Here is a 17472-nt window from a genome sequence, read left to right on the forward strand (position 1 = left end):
GTACAGAGGCTGGTTTCAGCAATTACATACTATAGTTCATAGTTCTGGAATTTCATATTTGAGTTCTTTCAGAACTCTTGGTTGGGTGAATACCATCTGGTCGTGGTGACTTAATACTGCTAAATTTATCATTTTGTTCTAAAACCTCTTTTACTGACACATCATTATGAAACAGTACTTCAGATATGTTGTCCAGAAAGAATAGGTCTGATGTGAATATCTCCCCCACATCCTGTGCAGTGAAGACCAGTGCAGAGTTCATTTAGTTTCTCTGCCATGGCTTTGTCTTCCTTGAGTGCTCTTTTAACACCTTTGGTGTCTAGTGGCCCCACTGCATGTCTGACAGGCTTCCTGCTTCTGTTGTACAGTAAAATCTCAGAGTTACGACCCAGTCAACCACACACCTCATTTGGAACTGGAAGTATGTAATCAGCAGCACCAGAGAGAGAGAGAGAAAAACCCAAATACAGTACAGTGCTATATTAAATGTAAACTACTAAAAAATAAAGGGAAAGTTTAATAAAAAAAAAAAAAAAATTGACAAGATAGGGAAACTGTTTCTGTGCTTGTTTCATTTAAATTAAGATGGTTAAAAGCAGCATTTTTCTCTGCATAATAAAGTTTCAGAACTGTATTAAATCAATGTTCAGTTGCAAACTTTTGAAAAAACAACCATAATGTTCGGTTCAGAGTTACAAACAACCTCCATTCCCAAGGTGTTCATAATTATTTCACTGTTTGTGTCTTCAGCAAGCTGCTTCTCGTATTCTTTCTTGGCATGCCTTCTTATACTTCTACATATTTCTTGCCAGAGTTTGCTCCTTTCTACTTTCCTTATTAGGATTGGATGTCCAAATTTTAAAGGATGCCATTTTGCTTCTGATGACTTCCATTACATTGCTGTTTAGCCATGGTGGCATTCTTTTGGTGGTCCTACTCTCTTTTTGACTTGAACCTCTCTTATGGTGTTAAGTAGTCTCCATGGTGCTTGGAGGCATTGTACTCTTGTGACTGTTCTTTTAAATGTCAATCGTCCTCATTCTTGTGTAGTTCACCTTTTTAAAGGTTAAATGTTACTGTGGTGGGTTTTTTTGATGGTCCCCCTCTCTCCCCTACTAGGATGTTTAATTTAATTACATTATGGTCACCATTACCAAGTGGTTCAGCGCCTCTTGGACCAGATCCTGTGAACCACTTAAGACTAAATCAGGAAATGCCTCTCTCCTTGTGAGTTCCAGGATAGCTGCTTCAAGAAGCAGTCATTAATGGTGTCTAGAAATTCTATCTCTGCATAATGCCCTGCAGTGACTTTCACCCAATCAATATGAGGATAGTTGTAGTCATCCATTACTGTTGCGTTCTCTGTTTTTGTGGCCTGTCTAACCTCCATTAGCATTTTACAGTTACTATCACCATCCTGGTCAAGTGATTGGTAGTATATTCCTATTGCTATACTTTATTATTCAAGGATGGAATGTCTATCCATAGAAATTCTGTGGTACAGTTTGATTCATTTAAGATTTTCACCTTATTTGACTCTGCTTTTTTAACATATAAGTGCCATTAATATTGTAAAATTATCCATTTATACTGTCTTTTCATTAAAACTAGGAGGACATGGTGTGATAGCACAAAATGCTGTCATGCACAAGATCAGTGTCCTGGTACATCCTCAAAGCACTCTTCAAGCAGATTGTAGTGTGACATTTTTTGAAGGTGACATGTTTTGGGGTTTAATAAGACGGTGTTGGTTGTATTGATTTGTCTCTACCTCATTGCAACAAATGGTGTCCAGAGGCATGGTGTAATGGCATGGGGGTCACCCACACCTACCCCCTGGGATCAGGCATGGTGCCACAATTTCCCTTCAACTGGGGTATAAACAAGTCCAAGTATGCCTTTTGGTATTAAAGGTAATTAAAAAGCACCCTCTTCACAGTGTGTCATTTATTTAATAGAAAAAGGACAATATGAATACATAAATGAAACTCATCTGCTCCACTGGAAACTCTACTCCTCTGGGGTAATCAGTCTTAGGTGCTCTGTAGCTAGACACACATCACGATGAATACCCTGCCTGGAGCTTAGGCCTCTGCCAGGTGTTGTGTCGGATACTACTTTTTCCCTAACCGTTAGTCACTCTTTGTTGAGCAAGTCCCTAGTAGCTCTCTGAGAAGGTTCACGCCCAGTTCATTCTCCTGGGCTGCTAAGGTCCCTTGCCTGGGAACAGTTTCTGTCTAGGTCTGTTCCTCTTTCTCTTTGAGCCTCTGCTCACCAGGGAGGCATCACTGGAAGTAGCTTCTTAACCAGCTATCTTGAGGATTGTCTCTTCTCCGAGCTTCCTGTGTTCTGGGGCTCTTGACTGAGCTCTCATAAGCCTTTATTAGGCTCAAGTGTTCCTTAATTAATTAACTGCTTCACAGCCATCTGGGTTGGTTCATTCTTTTTAGCGGAGCCTGTCACAGGTAGGCTGAGTGCCTGACCTCCTCAGAGCTCAGTTACCCTATGACACATGGTAACATGAGGGCTGTCACTTTGGGAGTAAGAGGTGGTCCCCAACTAAATTTGTGGGGGGCAGGAAAGGCATTTCCTCTGATCAATTTTAAATTTGTTGCCTTAGTTTCATGGCTAATCCTTGACTCTTTATTGGAAGATACAGGAGATAAATGGGAAGCACCTAATTGACCATTTATTCTTAATGTTTTCTAAACTAAATAGTCAATTTTAAAATCTCTCAAGTTTTTACATGCCTCTATAATTTCATTGCCCTTCTCTGGGTCTTCTGTATTGCTATATCATTTGTGAGATGAGTTAGTCAGAATTGAATATAATCCATTTAAAGGGGTAATATTAATTTGACACATTTTCAGTATTATTCTCTATCCCTTCCTTAATATTACTTGTACCAAAGTATGTCATACTACATATTCAGTATTTGGGAGTCGCTAATCCTTCTATGTGCAATGGCACTTAAGAATATTATTAGCACAGCCTTTGGTTTCTTCTCTTTTCAGGAAAAGATACTGAAACACTTGTTCTTTGGCCTAGTGAGGCCAAGCTTCTAAGCATGATTACCAAAATCAGCACCAGTTCAGATGCACCTGTTGCCAATATCCATTATCAGCATCTGGTAATTTTTCTAGTGTACTCAAATCCTGCAACTAGTTTGATTCAGGGCAGACTCCAGGCAGGTTTGTGGAGATGCAAAGGGGAAAGGACAAATTTTAAAATTCATGGAACTAATATGTAGAATGAACGAACTGCAAATTATGGATCTGTTACACCATTGAAGTCTTCTGCTGATGCCATGAGCCACTTGGGCTTCCCTCTTGTGATTTGAAATTTCAGAGCTCAATAAAATTAGTCTGATAGTTCAGTTACTTGTTTGTTCTATATTTATGCATGCACATGGATGGAAAAATAAAAATGGATAAAGCAGCTTTAATTTGGATTTTTGATGTATACTAAACTGTGAAAACTTGCTTTTTAAGGATCGGGATACTCAAAAGATCCAGTGGATAGATCGTTTTATAGAAGAGCTTCGCACAAATGACAAATGGGTCATTCCTGCACTGAAACAAATTAGAGAAATTTGTAGTTTGTTTGGTGAAGCACCACAGAACTTGAGGTAAGGAAGTAATGTGAATGGGGTAGAATTGTGGACAACGTTATAGTTTTTTATAAAATAGGATAGGTGATGAATTTTATATTAAGTTGAAGCTTGTTTTTTTTGCTCTTAAAATACATGTTAATATGTTTGTGTGTGCCTGAATAAACCCTTTAAAAATTATTGGATTTAAGCATTCAGGCACAAGAATAAATCATTGTTGACTACTTTGTTACTTCAGGTGTATATAGACTGTTAAACTGAGATGTTACAATCTCCTAATTACTCTTTCATTTAATATGATTGGAAGAAGGATGGTGTTATGGTTAAGTCACAGAAAATTTCTACCTGTGACATGGGCTTCCTGTGTAACCTTGAACAAGTCAGTTCATATCTGAGTTTTTATTCTTTAGCTGTTAAATGGGGATGATACTTCCCTTTCTCATAGTGATAATGAAAGTATAAATTCATAGTTTTTGACCTTTCTGAGGATAGAGGCCATATAATTACCTAATTAGAAACACACAGCTCAATTACTTTAGGGATTTTTGTTGATGCAAAATGATGTTTTCGGGGGAATTCTTGACTTCTTAATAAGTTGTCTAAGAAAAGCAAATTGGAGATTACCCAGAAATGTCCATTAGTTAAAATTCTCTAGTTGTAACAAATTGGTTCTTTGCTTTGCTTTTTTCTATTTCATCATGCTTTTCTGGAATAAAAGAAAGTGAAAGCTTAGCCAAAATTGTTTTTATGTATTAACTGTTTAATGGGATCTGTTGAAATTAACAAGCTTAGTTTCAGTTACTCCATGTCCTCTCTTTACAAAAATCTGATTCCTCAAAACTGAAAATTTCAATACTTGTGCTGAAGTTTCTGCAAACGCCAAAGTTTGTGCTTGTGTATGCATGTTCCACTGTTTGTTTCTTTGTTTTACCTGAATAGTTCTGTGAGCAGGCAGAGTATTCAGTGTTTCAGTACCCTGTCTGCTTACAGGAATGGATAAGACTGAAAAAATAGAGGGATGATGTGCATATTTGCAACAGATGACAGCATTACTTTTTTGTTGTTGATGGGTTGTCGTCTTATGGAATTGTGGTAATATTGCATTCCTGGTTTTGGAAAGTTACTCTTATCCTTCTGCATTGAGTAATGTTTTAAAACTTTATATATATGACAATTTAAACCTTAAAACTATCAATTTACATAATATGTTTTATACATGTCCCAGCATTTTTTTTGAAGGTCAAAAAGATGTTGGGTCTGTTGAAAAATTTTTCCATGCCTTGAAGAGTTCAGTAAAATTTCATGTGGAATCCTGTCCAATCAGGGAATACAGCCAGTCTAGCTTGTTGGCATACTGTTTTAATTGGATGCTTTCTGTCAGATACTCAATTCTTAGTGAAGCTCACTCCTCCAGTTCCTTAGTTTTGAAGGAAATCTCAATATTGGAACATAAGATGATTCTTTAAATTCCCAGTGTAGAATTTGAAGAAGTATAAGGCACTCAAAGCAAGATTTCTCCTTATGGTACTGTGCACCTGGAGCCCACGAATTAGAGGAGATTTCTTCTGTGTAGAGGAAGATTTATTAGTCAGAAATAATTTATGAAACTTCTATCTTTTGAGAAGTGATTATCAGCTAATGTTCACAAAATGTTAAGGAACTTTTTTAGCCCAGTACCAGTGCTGTTCAGTTAACTGGAGTTTCCCAATAAAAAATCAGTTTGAAATAGTGAGGGCTTTTTCAATTCTTTAAGTCTTCTGGGTTCTGATAACTTTAGACATTGAAGCTATTGGAAGTTTGTAATCCATTAATTTGTATTAACTATAATGTTTGACTACTCTCGTTCATTCTTAAAAATATTCAAGAGACCAAATAACTGAACTTAGCCATATTTACTGTCTAAAGACAAAGCAGTACAGGTATATATATCCTTTTGCGAAACAATTCTGATCTCACAGCATGTTCATCTTACACAGAAGTTGTTTCAAAAATACACATTTCAGCTAGTAGTGTATATATTACGATTTTACAAATTAGAAAACTATTTACATGCCACTAAAATCCAGCCCACCGGTTTGTAACAAGTTCCTTAACTTGTTTTGTTCTGTACTTTTAAAATTTCTGTTTTGGATACTACATTCCAAACTAGTTGCCTGTCAAGGTACCTATTATAGGACATAAAACTAATCTATTTTGCATTTGACAGATTTTGTATTTGCTACTGCTAAAGCTGACTTCAGCTTTGCAAAGTACTGTGGGATATACTTAGCAAGAGTGAACAAGAGTAAGCATAATACCATTCACATACAACGCTTTGTGCTAACATATATTATATAATGTGTAATAGATATTAATATGATGTGCAATACATATAACACATTTACGCTAACATTTGTGTATTAATTACAGCCAGACTCAACGAAGTCCCCATGTGTTTTACCGCCATGACTTAATCAATCAACTTCAGCACAATCACGCCCTAGTTACTTTGGTTGCAGAAAATCTTTCTGCGTATATGGAAAGCATGAGACAGTATGCTAAAGGTAAGTTATATTTTTGCTTCCTAAATCAAGTGTTTCGTAATTCCAATTGAAAATTGGTGTTTAAAGCAAAGTATTGCTAGTGGGGCAAAAAAGAGAGTGTTTATTTCACTTTCACAGGTTGTTAGATGTTGGAGGCCTACACGTGTATATCAAGCCAAAACAAATAATGAAATGTAGATTTTAAGATTACTTTTCGTAAATGTAAATATAAAAAACCAAATGCATTTTGTAGTGGAACTTGGAAAGTGGCAGTCCCATTGCTCGTATTTACTTTCAAGTTGAAGATAACCCTTCTATGCCCTGCTTAATTTGTGATAGTGATTTTTATGGAAAATGTTAAATTCTGTCCCACTTGTAGCTTTGTGTAAATCTCATAATTCATTATTACAGAGGGCGTTGGTAGTAACCCTATATTTAGGTTGCATAACACTTTCCATTATAAAATATTCTTAGTATTTTGTTTTGAGAAGCTCTAACACCTCTGTTTTTCACAGCAAGCATTGGAAATTTGGGAGGGAGAAAGCCCTGAGGCCAGAGAAGTGCTATTTATTGGTTACATGAAATTCTGTTCATTTAGCTGTTATAAACTTCTGAAAAAACCTCCTTTTCTGTTGCTTGCTTTGTCAGTATGCCAAAATAATAATGAATATGAACATATTCCACTCTCAGGCCAATCCCCTGCAGATTATTCTGCATTGGGAATCCCAAGAGCAGGCAACCTAGGCGCTGCTGTACAACTGTAGCAGGGATGAGGAGGTGAAGAAAGATGGGCCAGGTTATCTCAACACTCCCCAGCCTGCCCTGTATTCAACACATGGAACTGGGGCACATCCTCCACCTTGTTGGCACCACATGGGGCAGGAACTCTCCCCCACAAACAGAGGGTGAAATGGGGAAAGAGATCTGAGCTAGGTGCCCTGCTTATCCAACATACGGGCCCAGTCACCCATTTCGACCCCAGGATTTAACAGCCTGCGAGCTTAATGTAACTAGCTGTGTCGCTCAAATGGTAGATATCTGCTGCAGTGTTGAGTTCAGGATTCTAACTTTACTGATGATACTTGATGGGGGAAGGGAGGTTGTTATTACAGCTGCACATCAGAAAATTGTTTCCTTTGATATAACCCCCCCCCCCATTGAGAAATTACATACAAAATAACTGTTAAAAGGAGGTTACTCATGTTGCACAGACAGCCTTAATTCAGGCATTTCCTAACTCTTCAGTGTTTGACTTTGTAATCTAAAGAGCTCAGCTCTTGGAGTTGTGCTACTATCCAAGATTTACTTCAGCTTATTTTCACAAGGTCTTGAGAGCAACCTTCATTTAAGAGACAAGGAGATGCACAGTCAGTTTGTTTTTTCTTCATCTGGTGTTGCCTATTTTAAGTGATTATTTATTATAGCGCTGCAGTAGTTAATGTAGAGATGGCACTTCCATTCTAATAGCTTATTTTCAATTGTTTATAACTTTATCAAAATTTACTGTATGTACTGACATAACTCAGGCTTTGTCTTGCCTAGAAAAGTGGAGTGGGAGATGTGCTAGTCTTTGCACATAAACCTTTATAAAAATGGGTGTGGCACTTTTAAAGTTACCTGAATATTTAGGTTGGGGGGGAAGAGATGCGTGGCTTCTTTCCTAAATAAATAAATAAATAAATATTTATATATTTATATTTATATTTTGGATAACTGAAATTTAGGATAATATATAATCCTGAATGAGGACAAACTATGTAAAATCCCATTATTTTCCAGCAAGGAAAAGATAAGAATGTTGAAAACATACCATTCTCAGGATGTCCAATGTGTTAGTTTCTTAACTTCAGACTTCCACTGGAGGAATGTACTGAATATTCACAAATGCAGATATTTGACAGATTATACTTGTCTAGAACTAAGAGGAGGAATGGAGAAGAGTACCATTACATTTATTTCACAGGAAGTTAAAGTTTTATATGAATAGCTTAGCTCTCTTAAAACAGTAACACTTTTTTTCCTTTTTAGCTTATTAGTACAAAGGTTCACAGAATTATAACACTTACTGGGTAACAAATGTTCCGGATATGTAAATCTTGTATATGTTCATCCCAGGATACATACATTTTAAATAATAGTAAAAGTTGCAATTAATGAAACAGCTTGAAATTAGGGGTCAGACCATTCTGAATAGGGCTGATCTTGTCAGATTTTTTAAAAAGCCAAGTTGACCTCTTTCAGTAATTGGATGAGGAGACCTCCAAAGACTTTTTTTTTTTCCTTTCTTGGAACACATTCTGTGCACCAAACTTAAGCCACCAATTTGTATTGAAGTTCTGTTTGAATTCCCCCTTCAATTTTTATTTGTTTTATATCATTGGTGGTGCTGACAGCAATGCCTATAGTTAAGGTTGTCTAATACTTTCCTGTATAGGGCTGTTTCCAGTTTCATATAACTTTGCCAAACTTCAACTATTTACGCTGAAATTTTTTTGTGCCTGGTGTCTTCCTTGGGCTGAACATTTTTGGAAAGTTTCAGCAAAAATAGTTCAGCCATTTCTGAGAATGAAGTTGAGGAGAAATTGTTTTCCTTATGTTAAGTGGGAAGCTCTAGGGCCTCCGTGGTTTGGAGCAGGGACTTGGAATTTGGCAGGGAGGTTCTTTTTTACTTTCCCTGTGAAAATCCACCCAAATTTGGCCAGGTTGTAAACCTATGAAAATCACTGTCTGCCCAGGCTCAGTGGGGGGATGTTAGAAGAAGGGAGACTCTCTTCTGTGTTTTCAGAGTTCCCCTGCTGGCACCCAGGCAGCATGGAAGAGGTAACAACCTGGCTTGAATTCAGGGTAGGGAGAGGGACAGACACTGGGTTAAATAGGAGGATGGGGGTTGAGGCGAACAGGGATATTCTATTGGCTATGCTGGGAAGAAGAATGAGGCAATGGCAGAAAGGTCTGTAACCACTGGAAGAATACTTCATTCCAGAATCTGGAATTGAATCTGGGATTTCAGTGTCTCAACATTCCTCTGGTCTATCAAATAGGAGTTAATCTCCCTGGGGAAGTATTCAGGATGGGTTACATGTTGTCTTTGGTAAAAGGAATGGGAGAAGCAGATGATAAAATTAAGAGTGTCTTTTCAACATTTAAAAAAAAAATCGATATTAAAATCAGGGTAATAGGTAAAACTGGAGGAAAAAAGTTGTGGTACTTTTAGTCTGTGTGCATTCACGACACCAGAATTAGTTGCTATTTATAGTGAATTGCGCAGGACTTCATAGGGCTAATTGCACTATCTCTTTAGTGCTTTGATCAGCAAATAAAACTGATTCTGGTCATCATGGTTGTGAAGAAAACATTAAACAAATGTATTCCAATACAGCGGTGTCTTCCTGTGTGTACAGACAGCTTGAAAAATAGAGAGGTGTGAACTGACCCACTCATCTCAAAGAATTTTAAATTCTGAAACCAAAAGATGATAGGTAAACAATATGGACACAAACTATCTCACTGCTGATTTATTTTAGCAGAAAATTTTAGCTAATGGGCTTATTTATTCTAAAATTCCAAAATTTTCTGATACCTTCTTGGGTGCCAGCCTCCCCCTCAACTTTTGATTCAGGTAAGGATTGGTAAGATGAATATTTCTGGCACAAGAATAACTGAAAATTTGGAATACAATATATTAAATTTAATATAAAAACAATGAAAACAGATTCTATTCACTTTAAATGAAGCTGCTGCAAAATGTCAATTCTTAGCACATAAATGCTGTAGAAAGTGGTCTTGCTGCAGAAATTTGGTCTAGCTTGTGTGATTGTATGTAGGCCTTGTTAAAGAAACCGTTTAAATGTCACAGATTTTGTTTCAGCGCAGTTAAATTCTGCTCTGAAGAATAAATAAGCCACCTAAGTTGATGCTGACAAAGGTATTATCCTCTTAACACTCCTGAGTCTTCTGTTAAACATTTATCAAATTTGAGTATGCCCCACTCAGTATTTGGCATGTCTGCAGATCTCATCTTGGGTATTTTGGTGTAGCTTCCTTTGTCTTGCCCCTATCGGCAAATGTTCCATATTAGAATTATTTTCAAAAGCCCTTCATGCTGTCTTCAGTCCATTCATGATGTTTTCAGGATTGCAGTGGCTCCCCAACAATGTAAAACCCACAAGCATTTAATTGGTAGTAGCCTATTCAGTCTAATCTTCTGATTTATAAAGAAAATTGCATATTTTAAAGACTGAATACTTGTATCTGCTACTTGTATTGAATTCCAACCAGGCATATTTTGGACAAACAAGACTTTAGATTTGGTTGCCTGATAAGAAAACATTGTGGTTGCAATTTTGGGGCTGTAGTGTCATCCTCTAAAATAAAATAAAGTGAGCTTTTGGAATAGGAGTTCCCATACTGGATCAGCTAGTCCAGTATCCTGTCTCTAGCAGTAGCCAGCACCAGTTACTTCAGAAGAAGGATCTCCTAATCCATAGTAGTCAGAGATTGTCTTAAATCATGAATTTTGAGGCTTAATCTTGCCTGAAATTTGCTGGCACTATTATAACCCTGGATAATCTTGTTATTCCTCTAAATGTCCAGTTCCTTTTAATCTTGTAGTGGTTTTTGGTCTCATTGACATCCTTTGGCAATGAGTTCAACAGTTCAATTATGTAGTCTGTGAAAAAAACATTCTTCTTCTTGTTCCTATGAGTAATGCACTTTAGATTGTGTATGTGCTGCATGCACCAAGATCGGAGAATTTTCCATAGCAGTGTCCACTTGTTCTATGCATGTGCCCCTGCTCTCCTCATGCTCTGCACCGAAGATATGAAGGGGGCTGCCAGACCGGCCGTGATTTCAGTTCCATCTCACTGCTCATGGTCTGGAATGGAGCCTCGTTGTTTGTGCTGACTTCCTCTGCTTTCTCTGTAAATAGCCCCTCCTCCCTCCCCCCCAATAATTTTTTTAGTCCAATTTAGTTAGATTGTTGGAGTTCAGTTCCCTAGTTTTGGGACCCGCCCTAGGTGCAGAGCAGTGACAGGGAGAGCAGTCCAAGGATTCCCAGCTTCAAGAGCTGTGTATACTGCCAGAAGCTTTTCCTAGTAACAGACAGTCATAGCGCCTGTCTGTACTGCCTGGGGAAGCCCACGTCCCTCCCTGATGCACTATCTGCCAGTTGTTTCTGTGGAGGGACAGACAGTCGAGAGTTCAGAGTCTGAAGATTCTTCATAGGGACGGCTACTGACTGGGGAGACACCCCTGTACATTGGCTTGAAGCTGGTAGGAGCACCCCTTTGCGTGTGACTCTGGCCAGTTCCAGGGCCCCTCTCCATCCTGTTCTCCCCAATGCCCCCCGCCCCTGAGAAAAAAGTTAGCTCCAAGAGACTCAGATGAGTACAGACAGAACAAATGAGGAGGGAGACCCAAGCACAAGAGGGAAAGTTCACCATCCAAGAAAAGACAGAAGTCCCTGTCCCATATTAAGTTACAGGACTATCAGGTATCAGTAAAGACCAGAACGCGACTTCCTCAAAGGGCAAGGCCATACCATCTTCCAGTACTGGTAGTGGGGTAGAAGCAGGCTATCACCAGTACTGTCAATGAATAGAGAGAGATCATTGCTGCCTCCTCGGGTACTGGCAGTCTTCCCCCCTGCACCCCCTACTCCCCCATTGGACTCAGGCTCGCAGTCATTGGCATTAGAAGGAGGACATGGGGAAGACCTATCCCCACGTTACCCCCCAAAAATGGGAGAATGGAGACCCATTTTTCTCCTCGGGTGGAAACCCCTTCAGTTCCCCGAAGTTCAGAATTGCGACCCTGTTTTCAGTTATCCCCTCACTAGATCAGAAATTGTTCACAGCCCTTGATCTCATGGATTTTCACATGGATATTCACCTGGCACACCTGAGGTTCATTGAAATATGACCCAGGAACCTCTGTGCCAACTGGCAGAGGGCACAGAGGGGCACAGGGTTTTTCAGGGAATCCTGGGTCAAGAATATGGACAATAATTCACCAACAGGTATCATTTGAGGTCTCTACCGAGAGCCAGTAGCCCACTGGTTGTCGTCAATCATTTTGAAATGAATGTATGGATAATATTTAATGAGTTATGTATCTATACTGAAAAATATTATCAAAGCCTTGAAGTCAAGGCACGTAAACAGGAGGTGACATGCCTCAGATCGTTTTTTTCCGGGCCGGGAGTAATAGACACTTATGTCCCTGGCTTGTCATTGTGTTTCATCCTGTTCACAATATAGGTCTATTTGCATACTGAACCAAAATGCTAATCAAGAGATTATGAAATCTTTGAGAAAGGAAGTTTACAGGAAGAAATAAAACAGCAGGAGGGGATCCTTTTACAAGAAACGACAATGGATTGGGGGGATATATTTGGGGATGGGTGAGGTAGAGGTATCCCTATGTCTGTTTCCACTGAGGAGGCCAGAGGATACAACCCTGGATACACCTGGGAAGCATCACATGAAAGTCAACACTACCAATATTGGGTGCTCCCATTCGGACTCTTGACTGTGCCAAGGGTTTTCCCCCGAATAACATCAATGATGGCAACTCACTTTTGCTGGTAGGTGGCAGCCGTGTGTCCTTACTTGGATGATTGGCTCCTAAAAGGATGATCTTACCAGGAAACTCAGAAAGCAACTGCTATGCTTCTGGACCTGTTTGAGAAGCTGGGTCTCAGGGTGAACCTGGAGAAGTCTACCCTGGCACCGACACAGACCTAGTTCATTGGGGCAAAGCTGGATGCTGTGTCACCTGGGTTGTATTTACTTAAACAATGGCTTTCTTGACTTGCTAGTCTTGGTTCTCCAAAAGGTTCTGGACTCCCTTGCCTGACAAAGGAAAGAGGTGTGTGTGTATTCCATTCAGTTCCCTGAGGACAGCAAATACAGATTGCACATGCTGTCCTCATTGGTTGGGGGGGTCCATATAGTGGGACAGGTAGCACAAGAGACATGGTCCACTCAGGAGTCTATGCTTCACATCATGTTGGACTTCAGAGCGGTCACGCTGACCTGTGAGCAGTTCCTCCCTCTGATTCACGTCCAGCCAGTCCAGGTATGATTAGGCAAGAAGACATGGTGCATTCTATTAACAAGTAGAGAGGGGTATGCTCTTCATAGCTCATTCATATCTTTGCAGATTGCTCTGACCGCCCTCCATCTGCCAGGAGTTCAGAACAGCCTAAGCAGATATGTCTCCAGAGAGTGTTTGGATGGGAGCTTTGTGGCCAGACTCTACTTGGAAGTATTTCAGGTGTGGGGTAGCCCAGTTACAGATTCCTTTGTGTCAGGCATGTACAAAAAGTGCAAGAAATTCTGCTCCAGAGCAGGTTGCAGTTTCGGCGTGCTGGGCAACACTTTCCTCATATGATGGTCGGAGGCTGTATGTGTTTCCCCTGATCCCTTTGTTACTGAAGGTACTAAGGAAAGTCAGGTAAGACACGACACAGGCCATTTTTCATTGCGCTGAGTTGGGCCCATATCGCTGCAACTGTCATCCAGGCCTCCTTTGTCTTTCCATGATGCAAGACCTCAGGATGAAGGGAGCACTCAACATCCCAACTGAGCCATGCATGGTATTTGGATGAACATTGGACTCAGAGAGAGGGCCTTGCTTGGCAGATATACGGGCCATACTGAGCAGCAATAGAAAGGACACTATCAGGAGGCACTATTGAGGAAAGTGGAAGAGAGATATGATCTCTTGTGTCAATGAGGAATTTCTATTTCGCAATCAGACATCCCAGGTGTGGTGGACTACTTATGTTTTTCAATCCACGGGGGCTCTCTCTCCTCTCAGCTCCTAGTGTTTCCCACACTAGTAGACATCTACTCTGTTCTCACACCATCATGATCCTATAGTCTGACCTCCTGCACATTACAGGCTACAGAACCTCACCTGCAGACTCCTGTAATAGACCCATAGCTTCTGGCTGAGTCACTCAGATCCTCAAATCGTTGTTTAAAGACTTCATAGGACTTTGGGCACCTACCTCTTTTAAGAGGGATGCTTCTTGTGAATCACCTGAAATGTACTACATGTAGGGACAAGTACTTGAGTAATCTTTCCTCCTTCATCTTGTAATAACTGGAGTTCTTCAAGATGTCCTTACGTATTGGCACTACCTGCCCTCCAGCCTCACTGCCTCGGTTCCCTTAGTTGGGTCTATAAGTGGAGAAGGAACTAAAATGGTAGCAGTCTAACAGCCCCCTTTATACCCTTGGCATGTTGCACAAGGAAAGTGGGAAGTGCGTCCATGGACCAAATGGACATTGCTAGGGAAAATTCCCTGATCCTATGCACATTGAGTGTAAGCCCAGCCTGAAGGGCACTTACATGTAGGGACAACACATGTCAAAGAGCTCCAGTTACTACAAGCTGAGTAATCTTTCTTCATTAGTTTTGAATTTGTCACCTTTAAATTCCATTGACAGTCTCTTGTTCTTGTGTTATGAGATGAAGAACAGAAGCTCCTGTCCTACTGTCTCTTTTTTCATATCCCTTATTTGTCTCCTTACTAAGGTGAACTAACCCAGTCTTTTCAATCTCTCTTCACATGAGTGTTTTCCATGCCCCTAATTCTTCTTGTTACCCTTCTTTGAACCCCCTCTGCAATATCCTTTTTGAGGTGAGGTAACCAATATTGCACACTATATTCTAGATGAGAAGTCACCATTGATTTACATACGGACGTTACAATTTCCATATTACTCTGTTCCTTATACACACTAAGGCTAGGTCTACACTACCCGCCTGAATCGGCGGGTAGAAATCGACCTCTCGGGGATCGATTTATCGCGTCCCGTTGGGACGCGACAATCGATCCCCGAATCGACGCTCTTACTCCACCAGCGAAGGTGGGAGTAAGCGCCGTCAACGGGAAGCCGCAGAGGTCGATTTTGCCACCGTCCCTACAGCGGGGTAAGTCGGCTGCGATACGTCGAATTCAGCTACGCTATTCGCATAGCTGAATTTGCGTATCTTAAATCGACCCCCCCCCCGTAGTGAAGACGTAGCCTAACATTTTTTCACTGTATATTGAGTGCAGGTGGTTGTTAAGCTGTCCACGGTAACATCTAGATCCCTTTCTAGACTTGATACAATTAATTTAGAGCCTTTTACTGTGTCTGAGTACTTCTCATTTTCCTTCCAACGTACATTACTTTGTATTTTTCAACACTGAACTTTATTTGCTGTTGTTTAGCCCATTCACTTAGCTTGGTTAGGTCTCTCTGAAATTCCCCCGTTTCCTCTGAATTTGACTATGTCATCTGTAGATTTTATTATCTCACTGCTCACTTCCCCTTTCCCAGCCATTAATATATTAATCAACAAGTGGACCTAACATGGACACTTGAGGCACCCTGCTATTCAATTTTTATAATGGCAAAAGGTTGACCATTTATTCCCACACTTTTGGTTTCCTGCTCTTGGCCAGTTTTTGATCCATAAGAAATAAATGGTGATTAGTTTCTCAGGCCTTTTGAAAGTTGAAATAAGTTAACCAGTTCTTCTTTGAGTGCTTGCTCATTTTAGTTCCATTCTAGGTGTGTGCCTGCCCATGTGCACAGTCATTGGTGATTTTTGCCTTAGCGGTATCTGTAGGGTCGGCAGTGGCGTCCCCTTGAGTGCCACACTCATGCGTCGGTATATCTGGTGCCGCCAGCCCTATGCGCTCTCGGTTCTTTCTTAACGCTGGTGGCGATTAGTCGGAGTTCCTTTCCTTGCATAACAAGGGCTAGCGGTTTTTCGTCTTTACTGACTTCGAGCCTTAGGACCTTGTAAATAGCTTGTTTATAGTAGTTAGTGTTAAGCAGTTAAGTGTAGTTGTAGTTAGAAGTTAGAGTCCCAGCAGGGACTTCACCCCTGGCGGGGCATGCCCTGGTCTCCCAAGTGTAAGCCCCGCGTGGACTGTAACAGGCCTATGCTTGTAAGTGACCAAAATAGTAGCTGCCTCAAGTGCTTGGGGGAATCACACATGAGAGAGAAGTGTCGTATTTGTAAAAACTTTCGGCCCCACACACAGACCGGGATATTCGTTTATGGTCTCTCCTCAAGGAGTCCACCCTTCAGCTGGCTTCCGTGCCATCCTGCCAGGACTCAGAGTACCTTGGCCTTGATGTGCAGTGCACCCCGGCACCAGTCTCTGCCCAGCACTGTTCTCTGTCGCCGGTGCCCAAAAAGAAGGCAAGAAAGCACCGCTCCCTGGCACCAGGCAAGAAGGGCAATGGGCAAGGGACCCACTTCGGGCTGCCTGGTCACTCCGGAGCTACGGGTTCGTGCCTCCCGGGCTGGGGCCTTTAGCCCCTTAAAAGTCCATCACTGACTCCTGGGAGCGAAATGGGACCTAAACCCCTGACCCACTGACACCTTCAGAAGCTCCGCTGGCTCTGAGAGCTAAGGCCTCTGCCCGTGCCTACAATGCAGCACGTGCCACAGGAATTGGCAGAGGCTCCCCACGAGGGCAAACCAGCCACTAAGACCCTTCAGGGGGCAGTGGAGCGCTGCCGATTCCCCCGAGATGAAGCAGCGCTCTCCACCTCCAAGTCGCAGATCGCCGGAGTTGCAGGCCAGATCCTCTGGGCTTGCTTTTGGTCACCACCATTGCGATAACAGTCCCCGCCATCTCGATACGGATCGCCTAGAGGGAGACACTGGTCTCCATACTACCGGGACCGTTCGCTCTCAGTGCAGGTCCTGGTTGCCTACCCCGTGGGAGTGCTATCCGTCACGTCTCTGGTCCCCCCAGCACCTGTCTCAGATGGCGTCGGTCAGCAGACAAACACAGGTGTCGACAGCCCCATCATGGTCACTGGAAGGGAATTTCTTCTGCATGGAAGGGCAGTTCAGCCCCTTGCTTAGACTCCAGTGGTGCAAATGGGCACCGAGGCTGCGTCAACATCGACAGCACCGCGTTGGCAGCATGGCCACGGCCAAAGTGCCGGTCATGGTGATGCCCCCCTTCACACCACTCATCGGCCGCCGCCTCAGAGCAATAGCTGGTGGTACCGACTGCCTCGGGCTCGGTGCATGAGGTATGCTTGGAGATCAAGGCAGAGGAGACTGCACCCACCCCTAAGCTTCCCTCCCCCATTGGGGGAAGATGCCCCGGGGCCTCACCCGGTGGCATAGTCATCTTCGTCCCCAGACAAGGCAGTTTCGGGACCCTCGAGGGCTAGCCCGCCGGACGACTTCAAAGAACACCAGGCCCTGCTTTGACGAGTGGCCGAGAGCTTGGGCCTGGAGGTGGGGGAAATGGCTGAGTAGGCAGAGACCTTGTTTAATGTCCTATCAGCCTCTACCCCGGCCCATGTC

At 41.7% G+C, this 17472-nt stretch overlaps 1 protein-coding gene across 2 annotated transcripts in view; it reads left to right on the forward strand.

Moving 5' to 3' along the window:
* LOC112116991 (ubiquitin specific peptidase 9 X-linked) overlaps positions 1 to 17472 on the forward strand; it is a 182204-nt gene that overhangs the window by 38182 nt on the left and 126550 nt on the right. For both annotated transcript variants that reach the window (XM_026650144.1, XM_026650150.1), the window contains exons 12-13: positions 3492 to 3628; positions 6020 to 6153. In XM_026650144.1, coding sequence (XP_026505929.1) covers positions 3492 to 3628; positions 6020 to 6153 — 271 coding nt within the window. The remainder of the gene's footprint in view (positions 1 to 3491; positions 3629 to 6019; positions 6154 to 17472) is intronic.

The sequence above is a fragment of the Terrapene carolina genome, unplaced genomic scaffold, assembly GCF_002925995.2.
Source record: "Terrapene carolina triunguis isolate 2854851 unplaced genomic scaffold, T_m_triunguis-2.0 Scaffold24, whole genome shotgun sequence".
Lineage (NCBI taxonomy): Eukaryota > Metazoa > Chordata > Testudines > Emydidae > Terrapene > Terrapene triunguis.